This window comes from Danio rerio, chromosome 1, assembly GCF_052040795.2.
Source record: "Danio rerio strain M-AB ecotype USA chromosome 1, GRCz13ab, whole genome shotgun sequence".
NCBI classification, from domain to species: Eukaryota; Metazoa; Chordata; class Actinopteri; order Cypriniformes; family Danionidae; genus Danio; species Danio rerio.
The window spans coordinates 24,736,544-24,747,500 of NC_141021.1; the positions used below are offsets into that span (position 1 = coordinate 24,736,544).

General features: G+C 32.5%; 1 protein-coding gene across 1 annotated transcript; it reads left to right on the top strand.

Moving 5' to 3' along the window:
- Positions 1–266: 266 nt before the first annotated feature.
- Positions 267–5,652, top strand: rhoh (ras homolog family member H). The gene is made up of 3 exons (NM_001327973.2): positions 267–1,373; positions 2,424–2,453; positions 4,083–5,652. Exon 3 carries the CDS (start codon positions 4,395–4,397, stop codon positions 4,980–4,982), a length of 588 nt encoding a protein of 195 aa, NP_001314902.2. The 5' UTR covers positions 267–1,373; positions 2,424–2,453; positions 4,083–4,394; the 3' UTR covers positions 4,983–5,652.
- Positions 5,653–10,957: the final 5,305 nt, after the last annotated feature.

Below are 10,957 nucleotides of genomic sequence, written 5' to 3' on the forward strand. Positions count from 1 at the left end.
GGGGAAAATACTCTAGCTTGTAGAATGCTCAGTAGCTGACGTTTGTTTGAATTGGTAAAGGTCAGATCTCTCCATGATGAAAGAGGCAGCTGTTAAATTGAATAAAGTTGCACTTCCTGTCCATCAGAGGGCGATGTTGTTGACTAAGTAGTGCACTCAAACCGCTAATGAGTGACTTTGGTGTCTACAATCTAACACGAGGCTTCTGAATCTAAAATGCTACTGCATTATATTTACACAGTTTTCTTAGCACTCCAAACTAAAAACATTTGATGATAAACTTGCAGTACACATATTTCTACTTATCTCCCTTTTATCTTTTTGAGTAAAAAGCCGTTTTCTCTAACTTTTACTAATTTTTATAATAATAAACATAATAAAAAGTATTGAATTTCTTCATACATTATGTACATGTCAATGAATGACCATTAACACCAAATTGCACATTTGCACAGCTAAAAAAATGAATTTATTACACTAGAACCATTGAAAAAACTTTGTATTGTAAAAATCTTTGCTGTATTGATTTTACATTTTCTATTGCATTGAACATAACTGAACTCAAGTAAAAGCCAAAACCAGTAACATAAAGTTAAATAATAATAATAATAAAAAAACTAAAGGTCAGCTTTCTTTATTAGCTGATTTTATGTTCAACAGATGAAAGAAAATTAAACATGTTTGGAACAAGAAACGGGTAAATAAACGATGACAGAATTTTTAGTTTTGGGTTACTACAACTATCATGTCTCAGTAACATGCTCCTTATTCACCTAGACAAGTGCTCTGAGGCTATGGTACTGTAATTACTGTATTGCACTTAAACTAAATGTTCTTACTGACAAGCTGCTATGGTAACTGTTAATTTAATACTAGCTGGGAGTCACCTTTATTAAATGGTAATGTTTGGCTTCTAATATAGCAAGATTAATTTAACTAAATTACTGAGCCCCAGCATTAGAACAAAACCTTAAGTTTCATCAGGGTTTGTCTTGTTTTTGGTTATATCTGTTTTTCTCCTTACTGCATGAGACTGAGGTCATGCACAAAACGAGTTCTTGACTGCAGAAGAAGCAAGACTCGACAGATGAGCTGAGAACGTCACACAGTCACAGCGGAAGCATCAAAAAGATTTGATGTAAGATTTTACAGAGAAAAGAGCCCAGCCTCACATTTCATTTCCCTACAAGAGGATATGATCTTTCTGTTCTTACGAGGACTTGAATTTCCTGTTTAACAATTGTAGTTTTGAAAAATATGCAGAATTGGACTGGTATCTAAACTGAAGTCATTCTTTAAAAAAAAAAACTAAACAAAAGTAATTAACAAAACGAAATGCACCCGTGACACTCTCAATTTAAGAGCTCAAAGGGGTAAGTTGTTTTTCATTGATATATTCTGTTATACATCTATTAACTGCTGTGCTTTAAAACAATGTTTGTGAATTCGAAATTTCTAGTGTAAAGTACAAAATGTAATTGTAAAGGGAAGTTCATTAATCAATAATTGAAATTGAAATGTTAAGGGCTGTCTTCAATTAGAATTATATATTAAATCATAATAGAAAACTTGACTGTGAAGCACTTTAGTTAAAACGTGATCCTTTTTATAGAGCTGTCTCATTTTTAATTTACTAGTTTATTTTGTTAACAAAAATTTGTATTTTTGTTTAGTTTTTTTGATAGTGTCATCTTCTAGACTCAGTTAATTTGTCAAACCTATTTTTGTTCTGCCCAAAACAAAATGGAACTCAAAGTGGAAACAACATGTGCAACTGATTACGAAGATGAGATGTGCAAGCCATTAAAGTAATTTTAAAAGGATTTACATAATTCTCAGAATTTGCAATTTAACTAAAAGTACTTAACCCTCATGGCAGCCGATGTAGGCCTAGGAAGTGCAATTCATTACCTTCTTTTGGAGAATAATCTTTGTCGTTGTTTTTTTAACATGTCAGAAATGTCATATTCGGATTTAACCCATTTTGTAATATAAAATAAATTAATAAGCTGTAGCAGGTGTGTTGGTCTGATTTTTTCGGAAAACAAAGCGACAGTTCTTAAATTTTACTACAACAGCAGGGGAGTTATGGCAATTGTACCAAGTTAAAGTTGTCCTGGGCCCTGTGATGAAACGGGCCTGCTGTCCTCTTAGCATGTTTTTTTATTTTAATTTACATCTAAGAAAAATTAGGACTATTGCCTGATGTTTTTTATTTTATTTTATCCTTTTTTTTTGGTATTTCAAAGACTATTCAAGGGACGGACCATTCTTTTTTTGTTTGTTTTTGTTTTTTAAGTCTGTTAACATTTGCTCAAACTTTCATCAGTGGAGTACAAATAAATAAAGTATAATATAGTTCAAACAACAGCAAACTTCACATTTTATGACAATTTTGGAAATAATTTATTTTGTGTTCACAGAACAAAAGAAAGGATTGGAAATATCAGAGGGTGAGTAAATCTATCAAATTAATTTTATTTATTTTGAAATTATTATTGCTTATACAAATAATCATTGTATCCTTTCTGGCTCTTGTATTCATTTGAAAGTTTTAAGGGTATTGTCTGATCTAGCTAAAAAAAAAAAAATCTTGGCTTTCACTTCTATACCCTTTTACAAACTATACTTAATCTTGCTATGTTGCCAACTCTAAATGAAGAGTTCAGATGCGAAAACCTCCAAGTGCTGTCTGACATTTCCATCAAAAATGAACATTTTTTTCAGCCTCCTTTATTTATGTTGAGATATTTCACTTTAAAGGCCAGAAAAAGGACTTATTCTTTGCCAAAAAAGTGATATTACTGAACATTCACGCAGGAGCCTGATAAAAATGCAAATTTTAGATGGCATTTATAGGTTTTTGCATCTGAACTCTTCAAATATTTTTAAATGTATCATTTAATGTTTTGTATCACGTTTTAAAGAATATTTGATATTGTTTTTCATGGTTTGCTTATGGTTTGCTAAATTTTGATAACTTTTGAAAGTCTTTGTAAGCAACTTTTATGTGATGCCGTCTTGACCATGTCTCACTTGAAGAAGATGTATCTCAGTGTGATCTTCTGTCTAAACAAAGGAAGAATAAGAAGAAAAACATTATTAGATATGAGTTCATTTTAAGATTAAATATGATTAATATAGAGATATATAATAATATTGCTCTGACTTTTGAGGCTTCAACTGACCTGATGTCTTTTCCTGCTGCTTTTCATCTAAATAAAGTGAAAAAAAAAAATCACTTAAAATATCATTGCATTGTATAAAAGTAGATGGCATGGTGGCTCATTGGTAGGGCCAGACGGAATCAGCGGATGTATTTTGCTATTTCTGTGGAGAATTTTGGTAAAAATCTGTGGATTTCTGCAGAATTATTTTGGGAGTATCATAACTAAAACCTTAATATGTGAAATAAAACAATAATATATTTATAACTTTTTATTTAATTTTTAAAATGCAAATCCAATTAGATTCACTTTATTTGGTAAACAAAGCAAGTCTCTCATATAATATATATTATATATCTACTAAAAGACAGAAAATATATCTTTACAAACTGCATTATAAATAAATCTGATGAACATTTTCACATTAGTCAATAATATTACTGTAATTAATTAAAAAACTGAATAAATATAGATTTACTCAAGTAAATAAACAGCATTAACGGTGGGCTAAAAATCTGTGGAAAATCTGTGGAATTCTGCGTGCGCAGATTTCGTGTGGGCCAGCTCATTTGTTAGCGCCTTACAGCAAGATGTCTACAGCAAGAGTCCTGGCTAGATCAGAAAGCTTGTATGTTGTCCCAATGTTTGTGTGATTTTCCTTCTGGATCCTCTCACAGTCCAAATACATGTGGTGAAATAGGAAAAACTAAATTGGCCACTGTGTATGAATGAGAGAGTGTTCGTGAATGCACTTAGTTCTGGACATCCGCTGCATAAAACATATGCCAGAGAAATTGGTGGTTCATTCTGCTTTAGTGACCAATGACTAACAGGGACTAAGGAAAGTCAGCCAACCCTTTTTTGTGTTTAGCGTTAGCATACTAATTTGAATTCTTTATTCTTTGAATTATGCAGGAGACGGAAAGAGACTAGACACAACTGTCTGCCAGACTTCTGACTTTTGGATATCTATGTCTTGAATATCTTGAATATGGCACACAACGACTTCAGTCCCTCAACCTTCATTGGATTATAGATCAGAGGAGTAAAACACCACGGCGCAAGACTAAGTGCGTGAGGCTTCGTCTCCAGAATGCTGTGTTTTCTCCACACAGACTTGTAAAATTTTACATCTCAGTGATGACATCATCATCTGTTGGACACTGCTGATTCTGTTAGGACTATCAGACTGCACCTTTCAAGAACTACAAGAGCGGAGAAAGAAGGATGAACGGGTTGACAGAGACCTCGGTGAAATGTGTACTGGTTGGGGACTGCGCAGTGGGTAAAACGGCACTTCTGGTACGGTTCACCTCTGAAACTTTCCCAGATAGCTACAGACCTACTGTCTATGAGAACACTGGAGTTGATGTCTTCATGGATGGAATCCAGATCAGTTTAGGACTGTGGGATACAGCAGGACATGATACATTCCGCCAAATCCGGCCCATGTCCTATCAAGACGCCGATGTGGTCTTGCTGTGCTATTCAGTAGCAAATCCAAGTTCTTTAAATAATTTGCGGCACAAATGGATCGCTGAGGTGAGGGAATATCTGCCGAAGGTGCCAGTACTGGTTGTTGCCACACAGACAGACCATCGTGAGATGGGCCCGTATCGTGCTAACTGCACCACGTCCCCAGAGGGCAAGCAGGTGGCACAGGAGATTCGTGCCAAGGGATATCTGGAATGTTCGGCCCTTAGCAATCGTGGCGTACAACAGGTTTTTGAGTGTGCTGTGCGAACAGCTGTAAATCGGGCACGAAGACAGACAAGACGAAGACTGCTAAACCTTAACCCCTGTAAAATCTCATGAATGCTTTTAAAGAAAGGATCACTAAGATAAAATCGTTTCTCACACACAAAGTCAAGTAACTGAAGCTACAACAAAGACTTCTTAACACTGATGTCTTAATGCTGTTGACTCAAAAGATTCTGATTTTGAGTCTTCTGTTTAGATTTCTAGACACAGTATACATACTGAACCTATATTTATTCAGTGAAATGGTGTTTCTTTGAAGTTTTATGAATATAAAATTATTCTGTTTTTTTTTTATTTGTATTATTATTTTTAATTTTGTTGTTGGTCTTGAACTGCTCAGATGTGGTTACATTTGTAGATTGTAGCACTTCTAGTCTTATTTTTTTATTTAAATGTTGATGTTTTGACATTTAAAAAACAAGATTTAGTTTTGTTTTCTTTCTAACTGAAATGGACCTTTAAACTCACTTCAGACCTTTTAAATACAGGTTCACATATGAGATCAATGAGACCAAATTCTGTATTGTTAATTTTAGATGACAAATACATTTTTGTATTTCTGATTTGCTAAAAAAAACTTTTTTTATTATTAACACTGTTTTTAAGCTTTCAGGATTTGTTTCTTTTCAGAAATTCTCCATTTTAAAAACTTCAAATTTGATTTGTCTTTTTGTAGTGATATAAATAAGTAGATGTTTAATAAAAAAAAGAGTTTCCAAATGTAGCTGTGCAGTCTGTTATACACAGCGACCCGAGGAAAATGTGGAGTTAACGTATATCATCTGACTGCATGAACACAAAGCATATGTTATCAAAAATTTGAATTGCAGGACAGCTTTTAATGTCTAATGTCTTGCACTCCTAACAATGATTACTTTGTGACAGAACTTCCTAAAATATACTTAAAAAACGATTTTGATTTGATAGAAAAAAGAATCATCATGTTTTTCATTGCTCTGAAGCCAAAAGAATTGTAAGAAAAATACTAGGCATTCTGCTGACTCGAGAGAAAGATAAAAATAAGTATAATTCAAAAACAAACTCATAATTTATATTGTTTAGTTTATCATTGCACTAAAGCTAAAAGAAATGTTACAAAATATTTGCTAGAAAAACATTTTTGCCAAAATATGAGTTTTATATTTATATATATATATATATATATATATATATATATATATATATATATATATATATATATATATATATATATATATATATATATATATATACACATATATACATATATACATATATATATATATATATATACATATACACACACACACACACACACACACACACACATATATATATATATATATATATATATATATATATATATATATATATATATATATATATATATATATATATATATATATTTAATCTATTAAAAAAGATTATTCTATCACAGTTTTTCATTGTGCCCAATAAAGTTTTAACGCTATTTTTTAAACCTGAAAGTTTCTGCGAACAGTGATGCATTTGCAATTTGTAAACATAAAGCAGCTCACTAATAACAATACATTTTTGAAAATCTAGTACCTCAGACACATAGTTAATGTGCCATTTATATTCAAGCAGATTCCTACTTGCTTCGAAAAAGAACGAAAATAAATACATTTACCAGGAAAATAAATACATTTACCAGATGTGGAGATTAAGATTAATAGATAAATTCTGGTTGGGTCGCATACAGTACATAACACTCATGAGGACAACGCAAGAAGTAAAAGTAAATATTTACATTTTTAGCCATGTTACAACACACAAGGTTTGGTTGTTAGTGTCCTTGTGAAGGATAGGTGTGCATTAGTCACTAGTAAGAAAAATTATAAAGACATTGTGTGCCAACTAAATGTAGCAACAATATTAAATTGTACAATACAAACACTTACTATGAAGATTACGCAGGATATTGCATATTAATTATGTATTATTATGGGTGAGGGAACAAAATAACGCTCAATAATGCTTTGTTGCAATGCTCAAGGCTTAAACATTTCCATGCTTCGTAACAGCATTAACTAGTTACTGAGATGCGCCAAAATTCTAAATTCTTTTAAAGATATGGTTCAACATTTATTTGCTAAATTTCTTGCTGAGGTTAACTAAAAGTATCTTAGTTTTTGCTGTTTGTTTAACATGAGATAAATCCTATATTATTTTAATCTCCAGTCAGTGATTTAGCAGTTTTTTAATCTATTCTCGAACTAGCTGAAAACACATAAGAATTTTAAAATCCAATTGTATTGGTGGGAAATACAAATTGCAGCATGCATCACTCTTATTAAAACTATGCTGTTCTATGAAATTAGTGGTGATTTTTTTTCTGGATGTCTGAATATGTTTCTTGATCTGTTTGCACATTGTTTGAACGGTGCTGGTTGCAATGCTCATTGTCAAGGATCAAAATTAGAATATTTTTAACCAGCAAAAAAAAAGATTTTTATATGAAAAAGTAAACCCCATTTTAAGTTGAAACGTTTTACTTACATTCTTCAGGGTTTAATGATAAGGGGAAAAAACACTGTAATAAAATAAAGCCACATATTTGTACAAGACAAGTGTGAACCTAATTTATACAAAACATCAAAACCCCATTGTTACAAAATGTTGCGTTGTGTCCCGCTCTTCCCCATATATCAGCTAGTTCAGACTGGTTCATTGTATCAAATCACACAGCAGTTTTGTGTTTAGTGTGGGTCAATAGTTTCTTTTGGAACAGCTCACGTACAGTAGTGTTGGTTTGGACATTGTTTTGTGTAAAACAAGTACTGGGCTCAGCATAGAGTGCACCTCATTTTTAAAATGAATATTTTTATCCATATCTCAGTGAATACAGGCAATGTGTTTTGGTGCATTTAAACAAAGCAGATCTATTAAACAGACTTATTTATTAAATTATTATTTTAGTCACCAAACATATTTAGAAATTGAAAGATAATACAATTAAATTCAAGCAAAATATTGCAAAAAATTACAACCTACAACATTTCAACTAAATTTTTCAATTGATCTGGTTCTCTTGATCTTCTTCTTTTTTAAATTTGTAGTATTCTTCTATAACATAAATTTATGTGTACTGGTTTTTGGACCGGTATCATAAGTTATTTTGTTAGATAAGCTTCAGATTTGGCTTCAGTACTGAATAATCTAATGTACATGCACAAATATAATATTGTATAGCTCCTATTAAAAATATGACTTTAAAAGAGAGATTTGTATGGGGTGTACTTATATATGCAGAGCACTGTGTGTGTGTGTGTGTGTGTGTGTGTATCAGAATTATTAGCAATTATTATTACAATTATTACAATTTCTGTTTAAAGGAGAGAAGATTTTTTTCAACACATTTCTAGACAATAGTTTTAATAACTCATCTCTAATAACTGATTTATTTTATCTTTGCCATGATGACAGTACATAAAACTTGACTAGATATTTTTCAAGACACGTCTATACAGCTTAAAGTGACATTTAAAGCCTTAATTAGGGTAACTAGGCAGGTTAGGGTTATTAGGCAAGTTATTGTGTTAAGATAGTTTGTTCTGTATAAATTTAGCTTTAAGGGGCTAATAATATTGATCTTAACATGGTTCTGACTTTAACTATATTTATATATATATATATATATATATATATATATATATATATATATATATGATTTTAATGAACACAAGCTGTAAAAACAAAGAAGTGCTCTACTAATCGCAACTACATGAAAGGAAGATTTGGTAGAGAACAGAAGAAAGAGCAGCAGAAAGACAGACAGAAGGAGTACATGTTATGTGGTTTATGGAGATGAAGTGATGTTTTTGGAGAACTGAGTTCAGACCCAGAAACCACATCCCAGCAGGAGAACGTCTTTCTCTGAACTCGCTGAAACCGCGTTATACTTCATGGCTCCATGAAAATCATTTCAGTTGTATTGAAAAATGTATAAATACGGTCCAAATTTTTAAAGGTTTTGTAAATCAAGGTTATGTGCTGACTGAAATATTTTGTACTAATGTTAGAAATCTACATAAACCAAATAGTTTAGTCAGCTGTTGCTGTGAAACGTGGAGATTACCTGCAGTTCCACCATTCAATCAATCTTTTATTGAAACATTATTGCATCAGCTGCTTTTAAATAAACAAACGTGCAAGTGAAAACTAGCAAATCAAAATTTGTTATTTATTCTATATTATAAATACATAGGCAATTGAAACTAACAAGAAAGTCAGAGCTGCAAATACACATGTTAAAATACTTCAATATCAAGAGTTAACACACATAACAAGGCTTTTTGTTAATATATTACTTTTCTTTCAAATAATACTACTTCATTTTGATGGTCCATTTCAGTATTAGTAGATTGTCTGCTTAAAATCTGCTGATACTGCTCCTTCAACAGACATTTAACTGACTGTAAGAAACTTTGCAAGTACATGTCAGCTTACACTAACCCTTACCCCAAACCCAACCTAACAGTCTACTTATAATCTAATGAGAATTAGTTGGCGTAGATGGAATGTAACTTCAGTTCAACAAACAGACCATCAAAATAAAGTGTGACCAAATACTATTTTATTCTTTACTTATTTTGTAAAACATGAGATTTTTTGGAAAAAAAATTAGCTGTGTCTATATGGTGAGTCAGTGAGGTCCAGTGTAGTTTTGAACCTTAGTGACATTACCTGTGCAGGCAAAAATCATTTGACAAAATATTTTCAGGCTACACTTTATTTCTATAAACCCTGCAAGTTTGCATTGACATGTCACCTCACTTTTCTTAGAGTATCTATAAAGTGTTACTAATTGACATTTGGGGTTAAGGTTGGTAGTACAAGTTAATGTGCTTGTAAAAAAACACTTATAGACAGTAGAACGGACAACCAAAAATTGTTAAGTTATTTTATGTATCACTTTTTGTAATAGAATTAACATTAACAGAGTTGTCAGTTTGGTTTATCTATTCTTTCAAAGATATAGGTAGGTTTAAACTGTAATATGCGTTCAAAAGAGACTATACACCAGTAGGCCTTGATCCATATTGGGCTAATGTTAAGAGTACTGTGGTCTGCACAACACAAAATCAATACACGCACACATTTTTACACTCTTTCTATGTGACCCTGCCGCAGTATGTTTCTCGTTTCTACAACAGGAAGCACCTGCACTGTTCTCTTACCACACGAGCGCTCTGATACACATACACACACACAATCCACCCATACAGCATCAAAGCCTTACACAATCCTCTATTTACGACAGTTAAGCCCAAACCTGAGAGACTGAGCATTATCAGATATGCCTATAGGCTCCAGTTGCTGAGGAGGTGCTGAAACACCAGCAAACACAGGCAAAGATGTGTTAAAGATCACAAGTGCTATCTATAGGGTATTCCATACCTTGTGCTATCTGCCCACACTGTCAAATATGAAGGGGTGTATGGGACTGGGAAGATACCCCTGAAAATGATACTGAAACATTCATCTCGAGTTTAGAAAACACAAAATAATACACCTCCTGACTGAGTCATTTTGAGTCATTATGCCATTTCACTGCGTCAGCAATCTGTAAAGATAGACTTAGCTGATCTAACGCAGTGTAACGCGAACCTTTAAGACAGAGATAAAAATAGAGAAGGCTAATTATCTAAAGCAGCACTCTTTTGCATTCATTTAATCATTCCTAAATGTTATTACTGAAGAATTATGGGTAATGCAGTTCTGTAGCTTAATATATGTGAGTTGAATTACAGGATATGAAACTCTCCTACGCTTGAGAAAGACAGAGAAATATAGAAAGACGCATCAAGAACAACCACTTCCTGTCTTGTTCCTCTCATCATTTCAGACCCCCTGGTCCTTGTGTGTATGTGTCTGTATTCCTGCGTAGGTGCTGGGAAATATGAGGGGGCTGTCTGACACAATCTAGAGAGATTCAGTTACTAACAGCTCCTCAAAAGTGATTACAACTCTAATCTGACTCTTGAAACATAGGTTACTTTTAAAATTGTATAGGCCACCTAAATTAT